The 9,836-nt window shown below is 39.2% G+C and overlaps 2 protein-coding genes across 13 annotated transcripts in view; one reads left to right on the top strand and one right to left on the bottom strand.

The window, feature by feature from the left end:
• Positions 1 to 3,332, top strand: part of LOC106868762 (tetratricopeptide repeat protein 38) — a 14,913-nt gene extending 11,581 nt beyond the window's left edge. For both annotated transcript variants that reach the window (XM_089342337.1, XM_089342336.1), the window contains exons 11-14: positions 345 to 510; positions 1,593 to 1,749; positions 2,537 to 2,610; positions 3,004 to 3,332. In XM_089342337.1, coding sequence (XP_089198463.1) covers positions 345 to 510; positions 1,593 to 1,749; positions 2,537 to 2,610; positions 3,004 to 3,094 — 488 coding nt within the window. In that variant the 3' untranslated portion in view covers positions 3,095 to 3,332. The remainder of the gene's footprint in view (positions 1 to 344; positions 511 to 1,592; positions 1,750 to 2,536; positions 2,611 to 3,003) is intronic.
• A 386-nt stretch (positions 3,333 to 3,718) lies between these two features.
• The window catches only part of LOC106868761 (PHD finger protein 20-like protein 1), a 43,362-nt gene continuing 37,244 nt past the window's right edge, over positions 3,719 to 9,836 (bottom strand). For 10 of the 11 annotated variants that reach the window (XM_089342328.1, XM_089342326.1, XM_089342330.1 and 7 more), the window contains one exon: positions 7,706 to 9,540. In XM_089342328.1, the coding sequence (XP_089198454.1) occupies positions 9,419 to 9,540 (122 nt within the window). In that variant the 3' untranslated portion in view covers positions 7,706 to 9,418. Of the gene's footprint in view, positions 9,541 to 9,836 lie in introns of all 11 variants that reach the window. The other variant, XM_089342334.1, reaches the window with a different exon arrangement.

Below are 9,836 nucleotides of genomic sequence, written 5' to 3'. Positions count from 1 at the left end.
TTCGTTATGACTTATTTAATACGGTAAATATACCTGTACAGCTTGCATACAATAATATCATGACTTTTTTGACGACCATCTTATTTATTTATTGCCCACAAGGGGCTACACACAGAAGGGACAAACAAGGACAGACAAACGGATTAAGTCGGTAACCTAGCGGTTCGGCAAAAGAGACTGATAGAATAAGTACTAGGCTTACAAAGAGTAAGTCCTGGGGTCGATTTGCTTGACTAAAAGCGGTGCTCCAGCATGGCCACAGTCAAATGACCGAAACAAGTAAAAGAATAAATATGCAAATAACCGTTCCAATCTTGGTTTTATTTTCTGTGTTTGTCTGACAGGAATAAATGTCTCTGAACGTTGGTCGAGTTGTTTTGAAGAATTCAAAGACCATGCCACGGACCACATCCTCAGTTTCAATGATGCCCATTCAATGATGAGTTGCCTTGGCGCTGGCCAGGAAGAGTTTAGTGATAAACTACTGGAATCACTTCAGGACTTCATCGAGTAAGTAGATTGGTCGCGCGTGTGTGTGTGTGTGTGTGTGTGTGTGTGTGTGTGTGTGTGTGTGTGTGTGTGTGTGTGTGTGTGTGTGTGTGTGTGTGTGTGTGTGTGTGTGTGCACTCTATATCATGGGCTTGGCTGTGTGTTTGAGAAGCTTGCTTTCTAGCAATGTGCTCTCAGGTTCAATCCTGCTTTGTGGCCCCTTAGGCAAACGTCTTCTATTACAATCTTGGGCCAACCAAAGTCTTGTGAGTGGATTTGGTAGACGGAAGCAGAGAACACTCACACAAATACACACATTTAAACAAACACACACGTTTACACAAACACGCACGTTTACACAAACACTCACAAGTACACATGCACCAACACTCACTCACAGCTAATAATATCCACATATCTTAGGTCAAGGTCATCCCATGAGTTCTGTCTGAATTTTGAATAAAGAAAACAAGTGATCAAATGTTATATTTAATTGAAATTTAATCATCAATGTACTTTCCCTGATTATTTGATTGTGGTTGCTTTCGGACAATTCATGAGGCACCCATTTTCCAAGTTTAGGAACCTTTCCAAGTTGTTAAATATATCAATGAACAGTTGTCTGGTTTGAAATAAGCTTTATTGCCAATTCTTCAGCTGATGATGCAGGATTTTCTTCAAGTAATGCCTCAAGGAGTTTATCATCAAACACAACTGGACGTCCTGTTCGATCTTCATCTTCAAGGCTGAAATCTCCATTTCTGAATTTTGCAAACCATCTTCTGCAAGTTCTTTCGTTCAAGCATTCTTTCCCATAAACTGAGTTTATGTTTCGAGTCGCTTCGGCTACTTCCATGTTAGAAAGAGTTTTAATCAAAGAAATTTTAAATCTATTATTCTGTAAAATAATATTTAATTAGTTTAAATGTGCACAAATGCATAAAAATAATTTTTAATTCCATTAGATATTCTAAAATACTATTAAATTTCATTCAATTTTAAAAAAAGGTAAAATCGGACAGGACTTATGGGATGACCTGATTATTGTGAAACAGTTTGACAAAATCTAACAATTAAATTCCAACTGTGAATTCTCGTTAAAGATATGGTGTAGGTGATAATCGGAGTATCAGTGAACACGTTGGCTATAAATTGTGCAAAGCTTTGAAGGATTACCAAGAAGAAGAATTTGCTGCTGTTGTCGATAATCTCATGCCTGTCAGATATGACATCTATACCATCGGTGGAAGTAATGCACAGGTGAGGCACCTTCTCTTCATTTATTTATATGGATGTAGGTGTATGGGGGGTTTTGTGTGTATATCTCTTTCTCTCTCTCACACACACTCTCTCTTATGCTTTCTTGCACTCTCTTGCTCTCTTACTCTTTCGTTCTCTCTCTCTCTCATTCTTCATGAGCAACAGGAAGGAACTACACGAAGTAGGCTGGTTGCTATGGCAACACCAGCCCGTGCATGTCACCTTCCTCCTCTACCTTCCCCCCTCCACACACACACATCTGAGCAACGATCTTTTCCAACTCCCGCTTTTCCCAAATGTCCTGAAGAAGAGGTTTTTACCCCAAAATACAGAAACACAAGTTAAAGCTGCAACTTTGTTGTTTTCTTTTCCTTTTGTAGTTTACTTTGTATCTTCTCACATTGTTCCAGCCTTACACAACAATCTTCTTTAAAACAATCTACTACATTTGTGGGAAGTTCTGTCTGTGGGTGCGTTTGTGGAGTTGTTAGCTTACTCCTCCTTCATTGTTGATGAAATTTGACATGTGAATAGAACTCATGTCTGGAAACTTCATGGCATACTCAGATTGTTGAAGAAAAATCGATAATAGGGCCTCTGGATTCTGCCAGCTCGCCGCCTTAATGATAATAGTAATAATGGTTTCAAATTTAGGCAGAAGACCATCGACTTTAGGTGGGGGGGGGTTGATTACATCACCTCCATTATGCATAATGAAGATAAAACAGTATTTTTTTTATCTTTTAATTTATTTGTTTTCCTTGTTTTTTTTTCCTGTTTCCCCCAGCGTGACGTATTCAATTTAATGTTGATCTCTGCTGCCATGAAGTCACCATCAAACGAACACAAGAACTTAGCAAGGCAAGTATTTCTTTGAATTTTCCCTCACGGAACTCTGAGGTGTCCTTGCTGTTGTCGACCTTTGCCCGTTTCCAAACAAGTTGATATTTCTCTAAGGGTGGACATGTTTATACAGAAGATTCTTTTCTGCTCTAGGCACAAGGCCTGACATTTTTGGGGAGGGGGCCAGTCGATCAGATCGATCCCAGTACACTACTGGTACTTAATTTATTGACCCTGAAAGGATAAAAGGCACAGTTGACCTCGGCGGAATTTGAACCCAAAACATAAAGATAGCTGAAATGCCGCTTTGCATTCTGTCTAGCATGCTAGCGATTCTGCCAATTTGTTGCTTTCTTCCTTTCTAACAATAACACAACTGATGATTAATTTCTGCTTGGTTTGATTTTACAGGAGTTTGATCAACGAGAGGAAATCACTAAAAGAGAACGCACCAATGACTGATCGCTTAATGGCTAAATGGTTGTCACTTCATGGCGAATAATAATCAACTTGGTCGTTTACATGCTTCTAAAGGTACGGAAGTAGTCTATTGGTAACTATTAAAATCATTAGCAGTGCGTCTCCTTCTAAAGGGAAATAACTCTGATCTTATTAAATTTATCTCCCTTGAACGATGTTGAAAATTATACTTCATTTGATAATTATTATTAAAAATTAAGTTTGACAGTATTATTATAATCGTTTGTGTCTAGTAAATAAATCGTTGAAAGACCAATTTATTGCAATGGTTGTCCAAAGATAACTTCTAGGATACATTATTACTTTTCTTAACATGAAACCAATGGTGGACTTAATTCACAAATAATCTTTATCCATCAATGCAGTGTTGAGCACTCATTTTCATGGTCTGACATTTACGTATATAATGTATATAAATTAGTATTTGTTTTCATGTTATGCTAAAAGCAATTTTACCTTAAACTGAAGAACTACTCAACATGAAGACACACACACATATATATGACAGGCTTCATTTCAGTTTCCATCTACGAAATCCACTCACAAGGCTTTGTTGACTATAGTAGAAAGAAGAAAGGCAGCTAAATATTTCCAAAGAAATATAACCAAAAATAAAAGTTAAATCAATGAAAAAAACACACAAAGAAACCATTAAAAAAGAAATTTATTATATGCATTGTGTAGCACAATATTTAAATAAATATTTACAAAGAATGTACAATATGTGTCAGGTGATCAGATTGATTTTACACACACAAATATATATTAACAGGTTTTATGGTTTCTGCACATAAACCATAACATGTTCAATGCACACACACTAAAGGGATGTGTAGGTAGAGTCTGTTTCTTGTGCTTGTGAAGACTAGGTTTAAACCTCTTGTTCAATGGTTGCACTTGGCTGTTGAACTGGATTGATCTTCAGCCTTTGCCATCTCTATTGTTACTTGTGTTTAGTATCCATACAGACAACTAAATGAAACCGATGGTACAGTTACATTTAGTTAACTCCTACAAATGTTTTCTTTCCTGGTGCACTTGCAAAGACCTGTTGAGGCTGATTGACTGGCACGAGCATGGTCATTGCCAGTGCTGTCTGACGGGCTCCCATGCCAGTGGCACGTAAAAAGCACCATTCAAGCATGGTCAATGCTGGTGCCACTGCCATGCCGGTGGTAAGTAACAAGCACCATTCAAGCATGGTTACTGCCTGACTAGTCCCCATGCTGGTGGCACATAAAAAGCACCCACTACACTCTCGGACTGGTTGGTGTTAGGAAGGGCTTCCAGCTGTAGAAACTTAGCCAGATCAGACTGGAGCAGCCTTCTGGCTTGCCAGTCCTCAGTCAAACCATATAACCCATGCTAGCATGGAAAACGATGATGATGACGAATGAAACAGAATATAAATTTAAAAAAAAAAAAAATCTTTAAATACAACTGAAGTTAACAATGGTAAACACATTCATACAGATTTTTTTTCCTTGGTTTCATGTTTCGTCTCAAGGAATTTGTTTTGGAAAAATTCTTTTAATAAATAATGAAACAGAAAATAAATAAAAATGGTGTCTGTACCATTGCTAATCACCAGTATTTAAAACATGAACCAGATTATCAGACTGGAAGAAGCTAACTCAAGATTATTTTATTTAACAGTGTCAAGAGGTTCATTTCCACACAGATTGATAACCTCTCAAACAGAAGCAATGGCAGGAAGAGGGGGTGGAGGGGGGGGGGGTAGTAGTAGAGAGAAAGACACTTCAAGGTTATCTATGAGTAACAAAGATTAAAAATGAACAAAAATATTAAAAAAAAACATAAAACAGCTTAATTAACGAATAAAAATTTTACTAAATTCTTATTTCAAAAAGTTAACTGAAACAAGGAAATATGCTAACAAAACAGTTAAGAACCAGAATTATTTTGATGCCAAAGAAAAAAAAAGGGATCCACCACCACCTCAATGAAGCATATTAAACCATTAAGATTTTCAAAGAAAAAGAAAAAACAAAACCAACATTTGGTCTCTACCTTTTCATATTTTTTTGTTTCATTTTTTTTTAATTTCAAAACTAAAAAGTTTTAACATTTTAAAAACAAATTGTCTTTTTACAACTTAAAAAAAAAAAAAAAAAATTTACAGAACCATTTTCTCCACCCAACAAGGGTTTTTTTTTTTGCTTTGGTTCTTTTTATCTCCCTGATACTGTAAGTTTTGACACTAAGTTTGGATTCTTCCAGACTGACCCATTAATGCTTCTTCCAACTTCAAAGCTCAACTTAGCAAGTTTCATGGCTTTTCTACATAACGGCATCAAATTTTGTCACAGGGCCAGCAACGCCAAGGAGGAGGGGAAAGTCAATTATGTGGACCCCAGTGTTCAACTGGTATGTTTTTCATCAACTCTGAAATGCAAAGCTTGAAGGGACAGCACTAAGCATCTTGGTCACCATGTTAATGAACCTGCCAAGCTGCCTCCTTTTATATATATATGTAGGCGTAGGAGTGGCTGTGTGGTAAGTAGCTTGCTTACCATCCACATGGTCCTGGGTTCAGTCCCACTGCGTGGCATCTTGGGCAAGTGTCTTCTACTATAGCCTCGGGCCGACCAAAGCCTTGTGAGTGGATTTGGTAGACGGAAACTGAAAGAAGCCCGTCATATATATATATATATATGTATGTGTTTGTCCCCCAACATTGCTTGACAACCGATGCTGGTGTGGTTATGTCCCCGTAACTTAGCGGTTCGGCAAAAGAAATCGATGGAATAAGTACTAGGCTTCTAAAGAATAAGTCCTGGGGTCAATTTGCTCGACTAAAAGGCGGTGCTCCAGCATGGCCACAGTCAAAATACTGAAACAAGTAAAAGAGTATAGGGTAAAGACCCACCCTTTTGGTCATCAATAACTATGGGATCACACCTAGGAAGTTCCCCTCCGAGAAACAAATCCAGGCAAAGCTGTTTATGGAAGATCAGCAGTCGTCCGTGCATACCAGTCCTCCCCCTCCATGCCACCAATGTTATCCAAGGGGAGGTCAAAGGCCGATACAGCTTGGCACCAGTGATGTCGCAACTAATTTTTACAGATGAGTGAACCAGAGCAACGTGAAATAAAGTGTCTTGCTCAAGACCTCGTGATTGTGAGCTCAACGCTCTAGCCACACACAGACACCAACACACCAAGCTAGCATGGCTGGCCCCCACCTTTTCTCCCAGGCAATGTAAACAAATAAGCATTGCATTTGACAGAGTGATCTGAATGCTGAAGGACTAAATATACATGGATGCAACATGAACAAAAGATGGCAACGAGAGAGAGAGAGAGAGAGAGAGAGAGAGATAAAGAGAGAGAGAGAGAGAGATAAAGAGAGAGAGATAAAGAGAGAGAGAGAGAGAGAGAAAGAGAGAGAGAGAGAGAGAGAAAGAGAGAGAGAGAGAGAGAGAAAGAGAGAGAGAGAGAGAGAGAAAAGAACCATCAACAACAAGAAGGAAGCTTCTACCTATTTCATTCAACCCCATTTTGACATTTCAAGTAAAATCTACAGCAAGCACTCCTTGATTTCCTTAAAGGGGTGGACGCGTTTTTAATATGTATACTGTATTGGGAGTAGGTTCCTCATACATTTTTGTTTCTTCCATCTGTACACTAGACCAAGGGTCACCAAACATTATAAGCACTAATTTGAGATCAAAAAGAACAAACCCACCACCTTTTAACCCTTACTGTGCAGGAACCAAGTGTACACGGTTGGTCCGGTGCATGTGCACTTGAGAGACACAAGAACCAGGCTGAGTCATTTGTGATGAGGGGGGAGGGGGAGGAGGGTTGATGCTTCCAGGAGTTTCTCTACATTTCATATGACATGGTTCTCACATTTTAATTTTACTGGCCAATAGAAAGAGGTCGTGAGAGCTGATTCGCATATGATTAGTGAGTTACATCGTCAGCAAATACTTAATCAGCACAGTGAGGGTTTTTTTTAATATATTCTTTAAATAGTCTTTTAATGTTTATGACATTGTGTGCCAATATACAAAAACAAACATCTACAAACATATCTCACACACACACACACACACACAGAAGGCAGCCTTCAACTTGTGTCCAAAAGGGTTACCAATCTATTATTATCAATGGTGGAAGAGGTGCCTATGTACATTTCTAGAGAAAGATTTTCACAGACTGAGAATTTCCTGTGTACAAGACACCTTCCTCCACTGCCTGTGTTGGTGCCATAACAGAAAGCTGCCAAATCATGCCGCCCTCTCTAGAGAGACTGGCAACCACGACAACCCCTCTGGTGTTGGTGTCACAAAAAGGGGTTGGCAAACAAGCAGAGAAAGCATAAGGTTGTGAGGTCCCTTAGCCCTTCGTCCCCAAAGACAATTCAGCCTCTCTGGTGTTGATGCCACAAGAAAATGCCTCCAGTACACTCTGTAAAGTAGTTGGCAAATGAAGAGAGAAAGCATAGGGCAGTGAAGTCCCTATAGTCAGGTCTTGCTGAGGACCACCCAACCTCTACAGGATAGGCAACAGGAAGGGCATCCAGCCATAGAAACCAAGCCCAACGGCGCGAGAGAAATGGCTCCCAATACGAAAAGACTCAGACCAGGATTACCCATCCAACCCATGCTAACATGGAAAGCAGATGTAAAAATGATGATGATGATGACGATGATGATGGTGATCTTCCCAACATAAGTAGAAGGGTGGAAGTTTGGTACTTTATTTTATTGTCCCTGGAGGGATGAAAGGCCAAGTTGGCCTTAACAGGACTTGAACTCAGAATGTAAACAACCAAAAGAAAAAAAAAAAAAATTCTATCTACTACTCTACTCTATGATGATGATGATGATGATGATGAAGACTTTGTAAGAAAGGCACAGGACCAAGAATTTAGTGGAAAGGCAGTCTAGTCAAACTGACCATAGAAGGATAAAAGGTTAAGTTGACCTTGGTGGAATTTGAACTCAGAACACAAAGACAGACGAAATGTCACTAAGCATTTCATCCAGCATGCTAACAATTCCGCCAACTTGCTGCCATAATGATAATAATAAATATAATAATAATAGTCCCAAATTTTGGCACAAGGCCAGCAATTTCGGTGGGGGAGGGGGAGAAGGGGTTAAGTTGATCACAACGACCCCAGTGCTTGAACTGGTACTTATTTTATCGACCCTTTACCTTCAGGGTGAAAGGTAAAGTTGACCTCGGCAGGATTTGAACCCGGAACGTAAAACCAGACGAAATACTGCTTAGCATTTTTGCCTGACATGCTAACAATCCTGTGAGCTCCCTGCCTTAATAATAATAATAATAATAATAATAATACTTTCTATTGGAAGCACAAGGCCTCAAATTTGGGGGGAAGGAATTAAGTCGATTACATCGACCCCAGTGTTTAATCCAATCCTAAAGGACGAAAAGCTAAGACAATCTCAGTGGAGTTTGAACTCAGAACGTAGCGGCATTTTGCTCGTCGTTCTAACAATTCTGCCAGCTCGCTGCCTTAATAATAATAATAATAACAATAATCCTTTCTATTAAAGGCACAAGGCCTGAAATTTTGAGGGAGGGGATAGTTGATTACATCGACCCCTAGTGTGTAACTGGTACTTAATTTATCGACCCCGAAAGGAAGAAAGGCAAAGTCGACCTCGGCAGAATAATGATTGTATGATACAAATAAGATATTCTTACGAACGCAATGATAATGATAATAATATACAATATTGTTTTGAAATAACAGCCATTCCTGTTAAATAAACAAAAACAAACAAACAAAAAAAAAGAAAAAGAAATAAATAAAAGTTTAGCAATCCTTTTTTCACATCAAAAAGAAAACCCCCGACACCTTCTTCCAAAATAGTTACCACCACCACCACCACCGATGCCATCATCCACAGCCAATTTTCCGAGGCTTGTTCGCATCGTCTTGATCAGTGGCTCCAGGGTGTTTGTTTGGAAGACATAAGCACCAGCCCTTTTGCACATGTATGCACATACGTATGTATATCAGGGCATATGTTGTGTGTGTGAGTGTGTGTGTGTGCATGCGTGAGTGAGTGAGTGATACCATTCATGACTAATGGTAACGTGGTGATTCTATGCCTGAACTCCTGCATGTCTGCCACCACCACCATCATCACCGCCACTGCCACCTCCCCCTGATTTTGTTTTTATTTTCTTTTTTGCTTTTGCGGGGGGGGGGGGGGGGGGGTAATTTGTTTTCTTTTTGAAAAACTCCCCCAAAACAAAACAAAAAAAGTAAGAAAACGACACCAGATTCTTCTTCAAGAGAGAGAGAGAGAGAGAGATATCCAAGTTCCTGGGATGGAATTCATTGGTAAGCAGCCATCTTCCGTACTTTACTCAAATCATTCATCATACTCCGCAGAGATTTCCTCAACAAGGGCAGGTCAGAGGAGAGTGGTGTTGTAATCTTCTCCTTGTCTTCCAGTCCTGAAAATAGAAAAAGAAATATTATTATTATTATTATTGTTAAGACGGCTATCTCCTTCAACCATTTGTCTATATCACTATTCACAGTTCCTCATGCACCAATTATTATAGGCACAATTTAATGGATTGCATTAATTTTTAATCATCCGATCCAGGATAACAGGGTACATTCGATTGTAATCTACATAACATGGATTGATCCGTGATAACACAAACTGATGACCAGTCGAACACTGATGGTCACTTGTCATTACATGGCCATGTTGTGAGGTTGCGTATTTTTCATGTGGATTTAC

This window comes from Octopus bimaculoides, chromosome 25 (assembly GCF_046866305.1).
Source record: "Octopus bimaculoides isolate indiv1 chromosome 25, ASM4686630v1, whole genome shotgun sequence".
Lineage (NCBI taxonomy): Eukaryota > Metazoa > Mollusca > Cephalopoda > Octopoda > Octopodidae > Octopus > Octopus bimaculoides.
Note: the sequence above shows the minus strand (reverse complement) of the source record. Positions and strands in the feature narration are given on the sequence as shown.